Source organism: Natrix helvetica (genome assembly GCF_964273705.1).
Source record: "Natrix helvetica genome assembly, chromosome: 7".
Taxonomy (NCBI): domain Eukaryota; kingdom Metazoa; phylum Chordata; class Lepidosauria; order Squamata; family Natricidae; genus Natrix; species Natrix helvetica.
Window position 1 is genome coordinate 30,119,607 of NC_138558.1, and position 19,147 is coordinate 30,138,753.

General features: G+C 34.8%; 1 protein-coding gene across 1 annotated transcript in view; it reads left to right on the plus strand.

Annotated features, from left to right (window-relative positions):
• Positions 1–19,147, plus strand: part of SLC10A7 (solute carrier family 10 member 7) — a 151,697-nt gene that overhangs the window by 116,745 nt on the left and 15,805 nt on the right. Inside the window, exons 8-10 of the mRNA XM_081959843.1 lie at positions 6,261–6,426; positions 7,896–7,947; positions 13,555–13,628. Coding sequence (XP_081815969.1) covers positions 6,261–6,426; positions 7,896–7,947; positions 13,555–13,628 — 292 coding nt within the window. The remainder of the gene's footprint in view (positions 1–6,260; positions 6,427–7,895; positions 7,948–13,554; positions 13,629–19,147) is intronic.

Below are 19,147 nucleotides of genomic sequence, written 5' to 3' on the forward strand. Positions count from 1 at the left end.
GCATTTTGTGGCCTCACTAGTTCTTGCTCATTGGCAAGTCGTATCCCAACACCATTGTTCTACTTTGTCATTATTCTTGCAGCAGCTAACCAGGTGATCCACTGTTTTTTTTCAACTTCTTTGCAGAGGCAGCATTTACTGCTTGTTGTCTTCTCAATTCTGGCTTTGTTTTAAATTGTTCAAATTTGGTAATTCTATCTGAGGGGGTTATCTAAGGTCTTCTTCATTCCACCAAGTTCTTAGGCTTACATGATACCAATAATAAAGGAAAATAAAAACATTGCTGACATAACTTTTCAAGAAAGAACAAAAAAATTAAAAGCCAGCCAAGCCAAGAAAAAATAAAATAAAATGGAAACAAAAATTTAAAATAAAAGTTTTAAAAAGACAAAGACAAAAGAACTAAAGAAACCAACGAATAAGCATAAAATGGAAACAAATACTTTCTAATATTTCTAAATAAATCTCACTCAAATAAATCCCCTTACAGAAAATTCTTCACCCCTAGTCTGGTCAGCCTAACCTCCTCTAAAACATGAAAAAATTAAAAAAAAGTTTTAAAAGACTTCAATTTGTTTACTTCACTAGATCCTGCAACAACAAACTTATTAGCAGCCTTTGGCTCATAACACTTTTTTTTTGCATCTGGATCTAAATTTTCTTTTGGAGCTTCCATGTCTGAACTCTCTATGGAGCAACATCTGTAAAAACCATTATCTTCTTTGCTTTATGTTTAAGTTTTCCAAGTGCTGTGCTATATGCATAATATGGTCCCTCACCAGGGAAATTCACAACAATGCTTAGATATTAAAGCTGAATGGAAACGGAAACTCGCACGCATAATTATCTGTAATTTCAAAATTATCCCCTGGCTACAATGATAAAATCTTTCATTTTTATATTTTCCATGAAAGCTTCTATAGGATAATCATGCTCTGTTGTGTTAGAAAATGTTAATTTTTTTGCAGTTGAAAACACCTTAGGAAGGGCACCAAATCTTTAATACCTTCATTTACTTTCCAAACTTTTGCCACAATTTGTTTTCAATATAAATAATTCTTGTTTAATGTGATCCAGTCATCCACCCTTTGAGTTCCCTCCCAGATTTTTTTAAAAAAAACAAGAAGTAGCTCTGTTTAGTTCGTTGTTTTTGGTTTTAGCCTTTTCCCCTTAGCTCTTACCTCAAACCTGGTTCCAACATCTAGATCCAGAGAAAGGAAATCTCTAGAGATGTTATCTCTCTTAGAAAGTAGCGGTGTCAGAAGCAGATGCTCAAGACTCATAATGTGTTGAATCAAAAAGTATATTGCTTATACAGAATTATCTACATCCGGATTGTGGTGACCTCTTCTTAGTCCCATTTCCACATAGCAATTAGGCCTTAAGCATCTATTCCATTACTTCAAGCATTTGGAGGCAGCATCTGGAATTATTTATATGAGTATCTGTGAGATCTATCTATCTATCTATCTATCTATCTATCTATCTATCTATCTATCTATCTATCTATGTCTAGCTACCATCTATTAAATTTGTTTATATCTTTATAGCATGATATTTTGCTATACAAGAACCATTTTAAACAATGGGTCTCACATGATGAAATACTATGCTTATACAAAGAGTGTTAGGCATCCAACAGTGTTATGCATTAAGGTTTCAATTTATGAGAGTTTGGGACTGGAAATGTGGAATTAATATTTGCATTTTCTCTTAATGCAAAGTAAAATTTCTGGGTTTTTCATTGCTTCTCAGGCTGTCTATTTTTAAAAATGGTTTTCTGTTACGATCTTGTAGATAAAAATGAAGTTTTTAGAATGTCAAGGACTAAATTCTCTTTGAGTAAGTACTTTTAGATACAGTCTAGAGCAGGGGTGTCAAACAGGGGTGCCCCGCAGGCCAGATGTGTAATGGGTAGACCACTCCCACCCCAGCTCCGCAAAGGGAAAAAAGTCATGATATGTCACATGACAGCAACGTGATGCCGTGAGTTTGACACCCGTGGTCTAGAGGCAAGTAGACCAGGGTCAGAATTTTCTCCATGTTTCTCTGCTTTCATTATCTCTTTCCTCTGTGTACAACAGCACACACATATTTGGCCTTTATATAAACCTGATCTTTTTCTATTCCTGCTCTGTGAGGCTTGAAGGAATTGAAATAAGTGAGAAGACAAAGAATTCTTTTATAATACTCAGTGCCCCCAAATTGTCTTCCAGGTGACAGTATGTTTTGAGGTGGAGATCTTTTGAACATGAATCTTAAAATGATAACTATAAAATTGCAGACCAGAACTCTTCCAAATCAATGCAAGATTGGTAGCATACAGAGGTGGGTTGCTCCCGGTTCGGCCTGGTTCAGCTGAACCGGTAGTGGCAGTGGCAGGAGCCTCTGTTCACCCTCCCGGATGCTTCTGCGCATGTGCAGAAGCATTGTGCGCATGCACAAGCACAGGCAAACCGGTAGTAAACCAGTTAGCAACCCACCACTGGTAGTATACTATTACAAAAGTCCAATTGAATGTTGATGGGTGCATATGGGAGAATAAAGAAAACATAGTTGTAAGTAGTACATAAAACGTAAGACCATGAACTAGAAGAAAGATGTTAAATATTTGTGGTAGGGGAGAAGATTGATTGTTATTGTTTTCAGACAAAAGTGAATAGTCAGAGTTAAACACGGGGAGATCATCAAGGAAATCCCTCTGGTGGAAAAAACACTGCCTCCCTACGGTACTTGCAGAAGTGTAAGAGAAAAATATCAAAAGTGTTGTACAGAGGAGATGTTGGCTGTTTTTTGATCTGGAAAAAACCAAGGGAGGTTTCCCACATGCTGGAGAGAAATATCCTACTGTTTTATATGAATAAAATAATGGCTGCTTTAAACTACATTTTTTTTCTATCAGTTTATAAGGCCCAGGCTAAAATTTTAGATTCCAGCTTTTTAGGCAAAACAATAAAGGCAGTATCAGAAGGTTGTCCTGGGGAGTGGAAGGAGATTGTGAGATAATGTTCAGTGAGAAGGAACATATTTTGTGTCAAAAATGTCATTGGACTTCTGGGATCTAATGACAAAAGGGAATCACTTATTGGCGGAGACAGAAACACAGACAGAAGAGTAATCAATCCAGAAGTCAAAGCCAAAGCATTTTAATCCTCATTGAGATTTCAGGGAGTAGGAGCAAGAAAGTAAAAATCAATACAGGCCTATTTTTCTGCCTGTATTGAATTTGAGGTCTGTCAGGCCTTCAAATTCAAAGCATGAGAATATCAGATTCCACTAATATTGCTTCCAACAGTCCACCACTGCTTCCTTCCAAATCAGGCCATAAAAAATTGTTTTTCTTATAGAATATATAAATCAATCTATTGACCAGAAGCTATGCTAAGAAAAGTTCTAACCTGTAGAAACTAAGACTGCAGCTTATTTTGGAAAACATTAAATACCTTGAAAAATGAGCCACAGTGGTGCAGTGGTTAGAGTGCAGTACTGCAGCTATTTCTGCTACCTGCCGGCTGCCTGCATTTCAGCAGTTCAAATCTCACCCGGCTCAAGATTGACTCAGCCTTCCAGCCTTCCGAGGTGGGTAAAATGAGGACCCAAAATTGTTGGGGGCAATATGCTGACTCTGTAAACCACTTAGAGAGGCTGTAAAGCACTATGAAGCGGTTTATAAGTCTCAGTGCTATTGCTATTGATAAAATATTAGATAATCAAAATCTGTATATCTGTCTCAGAGATGGGTTGCTGCTGGTTTGGCCCAGATCAGGCAAACTGGTAGTAGTGGGAGCGGGAGGCTCCGCCCACTCACCTGGACGCTTATGCACATGCGCAGACGTGTTGCGCGCACACACGAGCACGCAGGGGAGCGCACCCAAATCATTCGTAAAAAAATTAGCAACCCACCTCTGTCTGTGTGTGAATAGAACATAGAATTCTTTGTCAATAGATTTTCTGAGTTGATGAAAGGTAGAAAGCCTTATTCTATTTTTTAAAAGATATGGATTATCTTGTTTGAAATATATCAAATGAGGTTTTTTTCAGCTGCAATAGACCCTAGAACCTATTACGTAATTCATCCAAAGATAAAATTCCCTACTTACACTTTTTTTTACCATTCTTGATGTTATCAACATATAAATCATAAACTCTTTAAATTTTGTTTTTTTCAATGAATTTTCCTAACAAATTTTATTTTGGACCTAGTTTGATTACTGACTGATAATTTTACCCATATCTCTAAATACTAAACCTCACAATTTTCTGCTCCTTGGCCATATCCACCACAGAAGAAACTGTGATTTTCTGATTTAGTTATTCTAAGCAGACCATAACATATTTTAGTTATATATGTCAGTTTAAATTGACTCATGTATCATCTCTAAATTATTTTGATGTAATTTTATTTTAATTTGGCCAAAAAACAAGAATGTATGCTTGGAAATCCAAGTCTTATTCCAATCCCCATCTTCAGTGACTGTCAGTAATTTTAACCCATCCCATGTCATAATCTTATATTCAAGAAAAAAGTTTAGAGATTCTATGCTTACTCTTTTGTTAACACTGATACCTTAAATTATTTTTTCATATCTGTTAAAATGCCTTTTAATAACAGATTATATTGTGAGCAGGAAAAGGATCAGATTTCTATTAAATTAAAACAGGCAGGTTTAACACTAGAAAACAAACTTCCTCATAACTTTCCTTACAATATATAACTTTGTCCTTTCATTCCCTATATATTTTTTCACTAAAATGATGAGGTATAACTAATGAAAACAATGAAATGGAAAGAAATGGGCAAGACTGCCACATTTTCAATTTATTCTTCTAATAGGATCTCTATCTACATTTAGTAAATTCATCTTCATCCAAATTAATACAATTTGCAATGAAATTATTTAGTGCTTTGGCCAAACAAACTGTAAAACTACTTTAGTATTTGAGCTAAATTAGTCAGATAATATTCTTTATGAAAATCTGATAGATTGTTTGATTTTATTTTAGGATTTTCTCCTTTAGATTACATAGTTTGATTTCTTTTCTCGTTAATATTATATTATAAAGGGAGGTTGTATGATCTGTCCATTTAGCATGAAAATACTATGTTATGTCTCAAGTATACTCTGTTTAAACATATCCTGAGAAGTCCTACAATTTGATTACCAAAAAATTCAGACCACAGCTTTCATCAATTCATTTAGGTCTCTTGTGTTCTTTACAACATATGAGATGATACAAGCTCAATATCTGGAATAAGCTAATAAAGAGCTTTAATTATCTCTGTGTAAATCGTATAGATAAATCTTATACCTTGTGATTTCCTCCACACAGGAATTAGGTGGTGATATTCTGAGTGATATTGTTTGTGAACATTCTTCATTGCCAACTGGGATTTATTTTTAATTTTATTTCAAAAGTAACTATCCAAATACTTGAGACAGACATTGTGATTAATTATATTAAAATATGGTATACATCACAATGATCAATCTACTTACAGAAGTTTTCTGTAGTAGCTATTATAACAAGCATTAAAACTGATTGAAAAACTAAATTTGTTTTATTTTCCGTCTTGAATGTGAGCAATTACATTAAACACAGTCAATTTATTTACCTTATGTGAATCTGATACTGCAGAAGTATACAATTGGAATTTGTTTTTGGATTCAGAAAATCTAGATCTTTATACTCTGAATAATTTAAGCTCCCAAAATGCATGCACTTTTGCTTTTCAAGCATGAGTTATAATTTAATTAAAACTTCTGGTGCATTACTAGCTATTTAAATATTTAAATGTTCCATGGATCACTTTTGATTATCTGCTCTCATGGATTTCCTGAGGATGTCAGATTTTTAAGATTCCCAAAGTTATACTTGATATTGTCTGTGGATTCAACAGGGATTATGATAATTATATACATCCATTTGTATTAGCATAGGAGATAAACTTTGGGGAGACTTAATGGGTATGTCTCAGTGACAGCTAGCAAAGAAAATTTGGCATGATTAAGGATAGATTTGAACATACTTGAAAATATATTCTCATTATGGATGCCCAATGGAAGTTGCACTACAAATGTTAAATTCCCCAGAAGAAGTGTTATGTGGCAGGGAAGCTTTGAAATCCACTGTGGCTGTCATCCAATTTATTCTGTTCTCTTTATGACTTTCCACTGTCAGATTCATTTTATGATATCCAACTTGGCTCCCTGTGTGCATTGAGAAGAGGCAACCTGTTGGTTCTTTTCCTTGTATTTCAGATTGTCCGAAGATACATCAAGGAATGGCTTGAGAGAAAGAAGCCTCCATTTGGTGCTATCAGCAGTTGTGTACTCTTGATGATCATCTATACAACATTCTGTGATACTTTCTCTAATCCAAATATTGATCTTGATAAATTTAGCCTGATCGTAATCGTTTTTATAAGTAAGTACTATTTATGCTTTGGGCATTTTTCGAAGAATTGTGTCTTCTTATTCCAGGAATTAGGGACCAAAGTAATCTGGAAAATATATACTGTAGTGAGTTTCTCTATATTGGTGCCAGAATCACTGTACACTGAACAATATATATGCATGTCTTTAGTAATCTATTCAAAGTTTATTTTGGTCAAAGACCACTATTGTACAAAACAATTTTAAAAACTGTTTAGAGACAGTATAGCCATTTATTTAGTACTTTTAACTCTGATTGCATTTTTTGATGGTTTGTTATTTTTTTAAATGTCCTAATCCCAATTTGTGCCTTTAAATACATTGGTAATACCTCAGTAGAATGAAGTGTTTTCAATTAAAATATGTATTATTGTGGTCTACAAAAAGAGTGTAATTTTATATAGCAATAATTCTCCAGTATTTTTGACTAGTCATTGCTAGTTGTCATCTTATTTATTTATTTATTTATTTATTTATTTATTTATTTATTTATTTATTTATTTATTTATTTATTTATTTATTTATTTAATTGATTGGTTGATTGGTTGATTGACTGACCGATTTATTATCTGTCTAATAACAACATTCCCCTGTTGTTATTAAACATTTTAAAAATAAAATCACTGTTGGGATACGATAAAATACTACAACAAGGTATAACTTTGAAAAGAATTGTTCTGTTAAAAAATAAGGCTTGCAAATTTCTGAGCTTATAAGAGCTGCCTTCCATATGCAAATAGCAGTTGTAGATTCTAATATCACATAGATCAGGGATGTCAAACTCAAGGCCCGCAGGACAGATCCACCCCATGGAGTGTTTAGATCTGGCCTATGGGGCCACCCTGGAAACAGCAAAGGACCGGCCCACAGTGCCTCTGCCAGCGAAAACAGAGCCCGTTTCCTGCACGGCCCTCCTGGGCTCCATTTTTGCTGGCAGAAGACTGCAGGATGTTGAGCTGGCCACGCCCACCCCAGCCACACCCACTCATCCCTCCGAGATCAAACACAACTCTGATGCAGTCCTCAATGAAATTCGCGGGTGGGTGGATAGATGGATGGATGGATGGATGGATGGATAGATGATAGATAGATAGATAGATAGATAGATAGATAGATAGATAGATAGATAGATAGATAGATAGATAGATAGATAGATAGATGATAGATAGATGATAGATAGATGATAGATAGATAGATAGATAGATAGATAGATAGATAGATAGATAGATAGATAGATAGATAGATAGATGATAGATAATACTAAATTTCAAATACAAAAATAATATAGTGAGGTGTGGAATTATATCAGAATCTAATATGTGTACTTGCAACCATATGGGAAATGAAGATTAGTATTAATACTTTATAGAATATTAGCTTTTTATATAGGAAAATAGGGATATTCTTATAGCACACATTTGAATGTATTGCATATTAACATCTCACTGGTTTTCATTTTAGTATTTTCAGTTCAGCTGGGATTTATGATGTTAACTTTCTTCTTTTCTACCAGGTAAGTAATGGCAGTAATGTTTTTTTCTATATGACAGAATACCTGGGCATAGGATAATTTTGTTTTTTTTCTTTGTGATTCTATGTGCTTTGGCATAATCTGACCAAAATAGAAAAGACAATGTGTCAAAGCCAGGTTGTTCATTTATTTGAAAACTATAAACAGATAAAATCAAATATGTATTGCCTTACAGTACAAAATAAAATAATAGGGGGAAAAACAACTATAAAACAAAAAATAGTTTTCTACTGTTAAAAAACAGGCAGATCTTAATGTTATTCCAAAACTTTGTTTCTATAGTTACTTATCAGTCATTTTGTGTATTCTCTATAGATTGCCTAAATAGCTATTTTCCAGTCAGATATTTCTTTGCCTAATATATAGCTTCTGCTATTCTATATAGTTATATTCCAACAACTATTACCCTAATTCATATTATCATTTAAAAACTACCCATGAATTTTAAAAAATTCAATAAACTATATATATTTAATCATAGAGGAAATATCTCATGTCTCAGTGTTATGTTAATGTTGTATTAAACAATCATATTACCAATAGTCCTATATTTCAATTCTAAGTATCTGGGCTCAAGTGGTGAATTTTCAAGATTGATAGCCACTAGGAGACAGTCATTGTAAGGGCAAACAGCCCCTTAACTCAAAAATGTCCAACAGCTGCTTTCTTTCCCATCCTAATAAAAACAAATTATTCCAATAGTTTTAACAACTATAAAAATAAATTGACTTTATGCTGTGCTTCCTGAAAAACAGCTACATTTCTAGCTTGCCATGAAATTGACCAGCAACTATCTCTGCTGACTTGGACAGTAGGAGAACAAGCAAGTTTTTCAAGAACACTTTCAGTGCTGTGTCTTTACCATAAGTAGCATATAAAAACAAACATCATACATCCGAGAAGGAAACCAATAGTTCAAAGAGGGTTAAGTAAGAGCCAACGTAACTACTACTCCAAAATGAGCAAGTGCCTCAGCAGGAAAAAAAAAGCAAAGAGATGCTGTGAAGAAGCTGTTGAAAGGCATTCAATTTGTTCCATTGCCAGTCTCAGAAGGCATAACAGTAATCTTAGGGGAAGGCTCTGAATTTCCATCAAATGTGTGTTTCTGGTCCTGAACTCCCTGGATTTAAAATCAATGTCAAATGTAATAAATCAACAGAGCATCTATTTTTGTGAAGAGGGTTCTGTAATATCATATTCAGAAAATATTGAAATAATGCCACATGTAAGTATTTGGGCAGTGGTTTGCTCTCCAAGCTTGTTTCAATTTAGTTTCTGAACGTTTCGTTACCAGACTAGGTAACATCATTACTCGCCACAGACATGAATTTATTGAAGCAATCTGGATCCAGCATATGAATATGTAAGAAACCAGACTATTCGAATGACCAATCAATAAGAGAACCAATCAGCTGCTAAGAATTTAAATATAGCTCTAAACGAAGAACCAATCACATGACCACATGGCACACAAGACATTTATAGGCTGAGATTAGGACAAGAAGACCCTGCTGATGATGTTACCTAATTTGATAACGAAACGTTTAGAAACTAAATTGAAACAAGCTTGGAGAGCAAATCACTGCCAAAATCTAAAACCCGGGTATTTTCTATTATTTCAAAGGTAGGAGGAAATCCTTGAAGACTCCCCAAAACCTCATATTTGTACAAGTGCAAATATTAGAGATGCATATTTAAAACATGAGATATTGTATTCAGTAGAAAGCATGTTTTCTTTTGACCATAAATTCTTTCAATTATCCAAAGTATTGAAAAGAATCCTTTTGCAGAAGGTTCTTCTTTTTTTAATGAGAAGAAATGTGAAGAAAAAGTTGATGAATGTGAAAGACTATCCCAATTAGTATTATGACCTGTTTTTATAGAAGATCAATGTGGTTACAACCAATGCAAACAAATCAAACATTGCAAATATTGAAGCATAACAATGCTATCAAAAAATTGAAAATGATTTCTATTTTGTAGCAAAAATTAGACTTTTCAATCACCTCGTACTTGAACCTTCCTTGTATCATTTCAAAGTGGTGCTCAGTTTGATCCTTTTCCTGAGGAGCACCTGAGAAGAAAGCAAAAAATAAAGGAAAGGACCATATTTCATACGTTTGCTTACTAATGTGTGATAAATAAAGGCAACAGAGAGTTAAGTTCCCATGCAAATCATTCAAGTGATTGATGTTTTTTTTTTTTAACTATGGTTTCTTGCAAAGATTTTTAAAAAACATTTTTGGTAACGCCTCAAATGAGAAGAAGCTATTTTTGTGCAGTTTTGCAAATTGGCAAGCACACTGAAACTGCCATCGGTGATTTTCAACACCAGCCTCCTTCTGAATAAACTACAGCTGCAGAGTATGAGTATTTACAGACTCAGTGCCTGCTGAGCATAAAGCTGTAATGAAGGATCAAATGGGGCGATCAGGGTGGAGAGGGTTATGAGAGCTGGCAGATTCCAGAGGACAGCAAAGAGAAACCTACAGAAATCGCACCTGTTGGATGGCCTTGTTAGGCCTGTGCAAACAAATTCTTATCTCTGCCAGGTTTTGAGGTGGCTCATTGCCCAACTCATTGCCCGGCAGAAAGAGAATTGGTTCCTCGGGTTGGAAAGTCTCATTATGGAAAAAGAAAGGGAGCCAGAGACTAACACAGGTATGGAGCTGCTTATATGTCCATAGCTGAGCTAGAAGGCTTATTGTAACTGTTGCTGGGTGAGCAGGAGAATAAGTTCCAAAGTGCTATTCCAGAAGAGTTTCCCTTTTTTGCAAGCATTTATTTTGAATACTAGCTGATAACCCAGCATTGCCCAGGTATTTATTTATCCTAATCCTGTATTAGACAGGAAAAGCCCTGATTTTGGTGACAATTAAATGAGTTACAAATGTTTTCCCTATGCCCCCAGAAGCCATACATTTGTCCTCAAAAATAATCAAAATCTTTTTGAAAATGTCCGGACCAAACATTATTTCTAATGTTGGATTTTCACCTTTACACCTTGTGGAGTACTGTGAAGCCATTATCATGGCAACTCCATTGCGCTGTACAGTAGAAGCCATTTTATGGCAGTATGGTAGAAGCCATTTTAAGGCACAACAGGCTGTATCTTAACAGAACACACACCCTGAAGGGTGTTAGAGGTGTTTTACCCTCACAGTATTTGTTTCCAGAGAGTAAGTCATCTCTGTACCAAGTTTGGTTGAAATTGCTCAAGGCATTGCAGAGTAATGCTGGAACATGCATACATACATACATACATACATACATACATACATACATACATACATACATACATACATATTAGTTTGAATGCTTAATCTCCAAGGAATCTATTTTTGTGTTCTGTTCCTATCCCTGAATGAACAGGGTCTGGGGAGAATAAAGTTCAGCAGATTCCCAATCCAGGATTTGCTTTCTGTTATTCGCTAGTCAGCTCCCCAAAGCTTTATCTATAAGGGTCTCTGTTGCAATGACCTTGACATACAAAAACCATGCACATATGAGGATACCAGGAATATAACTGAGTAGTATCAGTTATTGTTTTTTGTGTGCCTTGTACTGGATATTTCCTGAATAAGGTTGCAGAGAAAAACATACTGAGTCATTTGCTTTAAGATTTTTATATTTCCTGTTCGGCATCTCTGCATATATTGCTGCTATAGCAAGGGAACACTGAAACATATAACCTAAAAACTATCATGTTTAAGATGTTCCTACAGAGAAGACGCCAAAGGAACACTTGTTTTCTATGGTTGCCTAAGTCCTTCACAGATTTGACTATATCAGCAAAATCGTGCCCTGATCAAAAACTGATGTTGTATCAGGAAAGGAATCTTGCATGACTTTTTCATGAGATGCATGTCAGCTTGAAAAAATAATTACAAAGAAGCTAAGAAAACCAATAATTGGACAGAAACCATATTTCCCAATAAAAGATGAATAGTAAGAAGACACAATTCAGTTTTACCCAGATGGAAAAACTGACTGCAGGCTAATTGGATGAAACAAGTTCAGGATAGAAGTGTGAATATTATATTAGGCAAACTTCAAATTGATATTGGAGAAATATTGTTCTGCTTATATAGAAATTGTGAATTTATTTGGCTTCCTGCCTAGTTTGGATTAAGCCTACAGAAATTAAAATTATCCTGGGTATGAATGCTGTTGTTCTTGTGAGAGGTTAGTCAGCAAATTCTTCAAATTTCCATCCCTCAGAACTGAAAGAATAGGAAGAACAAGAAGATAAAGCAGATGGATGGCATAAATCTAACACTTACTGTTTTAAGTTTAAGTTTAAAATAAGCATCCAATGAAGACTTTTCAAAACTTATTATATTTTCCACCTTTTCCCTACGCTTTTAATTTCTACAGTCTATCGCTGATTGAAAATATTATTTAATAGGCTTGGTTAAGATTTATGGCTTTTCTTTGAAGAAAATGATTTTGTAAGAGAAATGCCATTTTTGTAATTTCATCTTTGAATTTGCTGCAAGGAAAAAAAAGAATAATAAGATATAAGCAATCAGAATAAAGCAAATTTGGTAATCAATTTAGTGTGACTTAATAAAATGCCAAAGAATGTATACAGTTTTTAGTTCTAAGGCAACATATTTTTTGAAAAGAGGAAAGGGGGAAACATAAAATTTAGGCTTTATATAAAATAATTTATGTATTTGGCATTATGGCAAGCCAATGAAAAGCCATTGCCATTTTTTGCCAATGTATTATTTTAGTGAAATATAAAAATTATGATCGTTTGCAAGTAAAATCAAAATATATTTCCCTTTTACATTTAAAGAAGGTGATTGTGATATACTGTTCTGTTAATTCAAATATCAGTAAAATAATTTTAGATGATATACATTTGTATTGTTTTTCAAATTGAAAACCAAAAGGTTGATGTAGGATGCAATGAGATAAACTAGGCCAGACAGGCTCAAGTGGCCTTTAGGCCCCTGGGGGTCACACACTCATGCAAAGGCCTGGAGCGGCACACAAATAATTTAGCTGAAGTAGAGATCCTTTCCCCACAATACCACATTTTTGGTCTCCAAAGTGTGCCCACAGTGAATAGAACCAAAAGTTTGGTTCAATTTAGTGGGGTGAGGAAATGGGATACAATTTATTCTTGAAAGCTTTTACCAAAAAGTTTGGCCACACTCATTTTCAGATTGCAACTTTTGACTTGGTATACAAAATCTAGGGTGCCTGTCGAAGAAATTCTTTTTCTTTTTATACAACTGCCTGTCTCCATCTCTATATCTATCTATCATCTATCTATCTATCTATCCATCCATCTATCCATCCATCCATCTTTATCTCTGCCTGCCTGCCTCCCTCCCTCCCCCCCTCTCATATGCCTCCCATATCCCTTTATAACCACCCTCTTCCAACAGACCTCAAGGCAGCAAGGGGAAGTTGTGCATGTCTGACTTAAATTTGAAAACGCAAATGCTAAGCATATGGGAGTGTAATAAAGTTGGCAAAGCTGAATTAAAATTGAAAACAAGAATGTCTCTAAAAATAAATGTTAGCAAACATTTGGTGGAAGAGATATTAATTTTTTTTCACATTTTTTCCTAGAAAGAGTTCTGGCTTTACACCAGCAGACACAGTGGCTATTATTTTCTGTTCCACACACAAATCTCTAACCTTAGGTAAGTATTTATTTTCAACAATTCAGTCTGACTACATTGTTCCTACATGGACTTTGTTATAAAACTGCTTATGTATGCTACTATTATTGACTCAGAAATCTGGCGAGATATAAACCTTTATATAAACGTGTAGCATTATATTGGTATAATTTCTGCAATGTGTAAATCAGGAGTGGGTTCTGGCGGAGACTACTTCCGGTTTGCTCAGGGGCTCACTGCATGCATGCTGCACACACATGGACAGTATAACTAAAATTGCTCTGCGCATACGCAAAAGCAAAAAACATGGTGCCGCCAGGAGAACCAGTTCAGGGGCATGGCAGGCCTGGGTTGCTGCCGATTCCAGCAACCCAGGCCGCCAAGCTATTACCTGTTCAACCGAATCGGTAGGAATCCACCACTGGTACAAATGTAGGTTTTCTAAGAGGAAGACAATGTGGCTTTCTCCTTTGGGAGTTTAGTATAGTAATTGGTTTACAGTGCTATTAATCTGTACCTTCTTTGGAAAAAGCTATTTGCTTTTTCCTTGTTTCTCGTTTTCTATGTCTGTAATCCAATATTGATACAGTTTGATTTGTTTCAAATTATTATTATTTGAGAAATTTCAACACAATTAAATATCAAAAATATTATAGTTCAAAACTGCAATGCACAAAGTATTTGCTATATAAAAAAACATTTGCTGGAATAATGGTTTCATTAAAAACAGGGTATTTATTTTGAGAAATTTCAGAACTGTGCATTTATTCAATTACTAATTAGTATTCTGAGAACATTGATCTTCTAGTCATTCAGAATTCCACCCTTGTACTTATTCTTGTAGATATAAAGTTTAGTTAAAACGCAACTGCAATTTTGTAGGGGGGGGCAGTGCTGTATGTTCCATTTAAGTCTTGTAATTTATGATTATTAACAAAGAACAAAATAGAGTTCATATATGTTTGTCATATCTATTTGCATGTGGAAACAGATATGCCATGACATAATTGAATCTCTCAGTGTCTGTGTCTGTCTGTCTATTCCTATATGGTTTTAGGCTCAGCAACAAAATAAGGAGTTGCCATTTATTAGTGATAAGGTTGCTGGCTTAAGGCATTTTTATTCTTTTTCCTGTTCATCAATTTAATATTTTATTTTTATATAGAAAGGCTAGGAGAAATTCATTAAGATTATGAACGAGTTAAAATAACAAAATCAGCTCCAATACTTTCAGATTGGATTTCAATATGAATCTGAAAAGATTTAAGACTAACTATTATGAGTCACTGAGGTATTTAAACTAAATTTGTCTGTAAGTAAAAGAGATACTTTTGATCAGACTTTCCTGCAGGCCATAGTCTTCAAACTTTAGGGTGAATTATAAAAGCATGGGTAAGTTCTTTGCTTTTAAATGCAGATGTGTCTAACGATGGGGTGTATTTCCTAAAATTTCATATCATAATAAAATGCCAGAAAAGTGCAGGGAGAATTGCATATAAGCTACCGTCTTCTATTTTTCCAAAAAATCTGACCCTGAATAAAGCAAAAGATTACCAAGCAAGGAAACCCTTTTTTTTTTTTTTTTTTTTTTTTGATGGCTGACATTATAATGAAGTTTTCGTGTCGAGCCAAATTTTGCTTGCATAATAGAAGTACATCTGTAATCGGATCGGAATATTTCCTCCCAGTGAAATTAGGATGCTGTCTTTCTTTTATATTGAGATACTCCATTATAATTTACCTAAGCAGGTTTGGGGAGATGCAAGCACGATCCCATTTAATACCTGTATCTGAATATTTCAGGTCCTCTGTGAACTTCAGGGTTTTCTTTTAAGTTCTCTGTGAAGAGGTTTTTATCTGCCTTCAAAACTCTACCATCACTAAGCAAACAAGAGCACTTAGGGGCTTCCTGCCACAAAAGCTCTTTCACTTGGAGTTTAAACTGATTTTTAACATTCTGGCATGTGAAGCCTCCGCAGGGTGCCATGTTTCAGTTCCCTGGGGATTGTAGCACAGCGCCAGCAAAGGAGGAGGAAAAATGACAGCTTTGAAGCTTTAGAAGTGGTAATAAGAGGAGCATGAGAAGGCTCTTGTAAGGCAGTTCTCTTTCCCTGTATTAAAACCAATGAATTCCCATATGCAAAATGCTCAAGAGGCCATCTGCCACTTCCTCTGCTTGGATCCATGGAAAAGTTCTTGCTTCATACGGAGACAAACACAGTTCCCTCCCATATGTTGGTAGATTGGGGGTGGGGGAGGCAGTATTTTATTTGTACTTTATAGCTATGTGAGCTCAGGACACAAAGGACTGAATGTTAGAACCAAGAACTGTTTCTACCCTTCTCCTTTTCCATACTTAACCTTTACAGAAGTTCTTACATTGTTCAATCTTCTTCAATTTGCTGCCTGCCATATTGGGGTATAAAGTTTTGGGACTTCGGCTCCCAGAATTTCCAGACAACTATGAAATCGAATTCTGAAAGTGTCTGGAGAGTATCAAGTTCACAGGAAACTAGTGTATTCGATCTATTTATTCCATTTTGATTGATACCATTAACAGAAATAGTCTGGATTTTTATGAGGTTGTCTGTGATATCTGCTGCCTGTGATATCACTTTTATTTGTTATCTAATTTTATTACATAATTAGAGATACAAGCGCTAATAAGTGGAGATAAATGTACCACTCCTGAAATTCTCCCAGCTTATTTATTCTCATTTTGCTTTGCTTTCCACTTTTTGTAACATACACTACATGCACCTTACATGCAATACATGAAATACAGGCATTTGATTCATGGCTTTTATTAGTGTATTTGCCATTGATTGATTGGTTCTTGATATTAGAACTTCTTCTATTGATTGATTGCAGATGAAGTGACTATTTGACCTTTAATTATAAGCTTGGCTATTGGGAATGACATTGAGCTATGGTTTCACATAATCTGTCTGGAAAGTCCAACATGATGTTATTCCCTAGAGTTAATTCGGAAGAAGAAAGGAGGCCTAGAAGAAGACGTGCCATAACAATCAGGTCGGCTCTTCTAAAATAATACTGGAGCAATCCTCTCCCTTTGAATGAATTAGCAACATGCATTATAGAGGTCATAAATAGCAATAGCATCTGGCAGACTTCGTCTGGTTTGGAAAACTAAATGGAGTTGGGACTGGCTAGTCTTTAAATAGGAGACTATCAGCTACATTGACAAGTCAAAGCCGCATCCTGGATGAAGGTAATTGGGCTTGTGGCTAAGAATACTATCTGAACATGAAACTATCGAGTCAAGCTCAACTTAAAGGAGGCTTTTAGAACAAATAGTGCCAGCTACAAGTTGTCAATTCACAAATAATATAGAAAATTCACCAGAAATTAAGGGAGGTTTAGCCCTGTGCTATTTAAAGAGTCTTATTTCCTGTTTGTAAACCTGCATATGTATGATCAGAAAAATATTATTAAATTATCGAAGAATCATATTTGCAGGAAGGTCAGTTTTAGGCCATTGCTGAACACAGTGACAAAATTTGACCAGGAGAGTTTCCCCTTATCCTCTGTCCCCTTGTTTCCTTCCTATCTGCTTGGAAACAATGCCAAATCTTCAGACTTATTTTGGGATGAGCCAGGCAGGATCAGCACCTCCAGTGGTTTCCATTTCTCTAGCAAAGACATCAGTACAATCCTCTGGGGGTTTTTTGCCATTGGATTTCTAAGTATACTATTTTATTTATTTAACATACATTCAGTCTGTTACAGTCTGCTATCTACTTAAACTATTGAAATGGATTTTAAGCCTTTTTAAATGCTGATAGCTCTCAGTAATCATGGCATCAATTTGGACGGTCGAGCAATTTAAAATGTGTGTCATAAATGAACGTGTGTTTCCTAGCTTACAATAAGTATCTTCAGTATTTAAATTGTCAGCAAGAACTTTAATAACCTATTGCTTTAATCTCCCGAACATTAATTAAGTAATAATCCAGTGGTCAGTATTGTGCCCTATGTCCTAATTTAAAAAATAATTTATACACAGTTTTATTCTTCATGCCATCACTCTGCTAAATACCTAATTCCCAAGATACTGTTTTATGTCTAAGGATATTTACCCATGTAGTATGGCTGTATTATTATCATCCTTCTGATCTTCTCTACTATTCCCTCTTATTGGTATCATTGTTATAATTATATTACTTTACTGTTCGTGTGTACACTGAGAGATTATGCACCGGAGACAAATACCTTGTGTGTCCAATCCCATTTGGTCAATAAAGGACTATTCTATTCCATTCCATCCCATTCCCATTCCATTCCATCCTTTTTCTTTTCCTTTCTATTATATTCTGAATATTCCAGCTCTTTTTTTAAAAAAAAAATTAAGATTGGTACAAAAATATTTTGTCACCTATTTTTTTTCAAATTTGAAATTTGTCTCTTTCTCTTCTGTGTTGTTCAATAGCTATGCTAACTACATTCTGGGATGCAAATTTGTATTGCATTCCTTCCTTCTTTGCTCTTTCCCTAAAAAGAAGAAAAGCTACAGCTCATTTCAGATATATATTTATATGAAGACTGACCTGAGTGTGTAATCAATTTAAACTATGGCTTTGGATAATATTAATTTCGTAAGTGTAATAGCAAACTTTTTAAAAAACGGATATTCCTCAGTTGGCTGTAATTATCCAAAATATAACAAAGTAGAATATTCAGACTCAGTACAATTGGTTGCAGTATTAAAGACTGGTTCATAGTTGCTTTCAGATAACAACTTGTCCCTAGAGAAGTGGTTTTATCTTTAGTTTGAGTGCTCTTTTTTATCATTTAAAGTTTTTATTTTTTCATTTTCATAACATATAATCACATGTACACTGTTACATAGCCAACATCATATTGTATTATTAAATGTTTATATCAATTCATCTTACCATCAACTCCCAAAAACGATTATTGGCTCTTCTGCTCTCCATACACCATATTTGTACCTTATCCATCACTTTCTTCTCCCTCTCTCCTCCCCCTCCCTACCTCCTTTCTTCCATCTGTCTTCCTTCTCTACTTCCCCTTCCTCTCTCCTTCTTCTCTCTCTCCTTTCCACTCCTCCTTTTTCTTCTCCTCTCCCCCCCCCCCCCGCCCTCTCTCCTATCCCTCTCTTCTTCCCTTACCCTTCTCCTCTGCTTCATACTCTGCATCTCATTTGCTTGGTGTATTTCAGCGTCTGAGTGAGCTCCATTTTATGTTGATGGTATTTATAATTCCTTTTCAATATACATATTTAATTTTAACATATATCTTCCTCCTTTTTTTAAAGAACTAGAACAAAAAAGTATACATATATAGTCATTGTGCCTTTAAGAGTTTGAGTGCTCTTATTCTGCAATAGCAACGATCTACATTCAATTGAACAGACTGAGAAGCAATTTCATAGTCAAGAAAATCAGTTTCACAAGAGACTGAATATTTATATAAATACAGAGAATGAAATATAAGATACAATAATAATTTCATCTAAAATATAATATTTCCAAATTAAACCTTTTTATTTTGGCAGG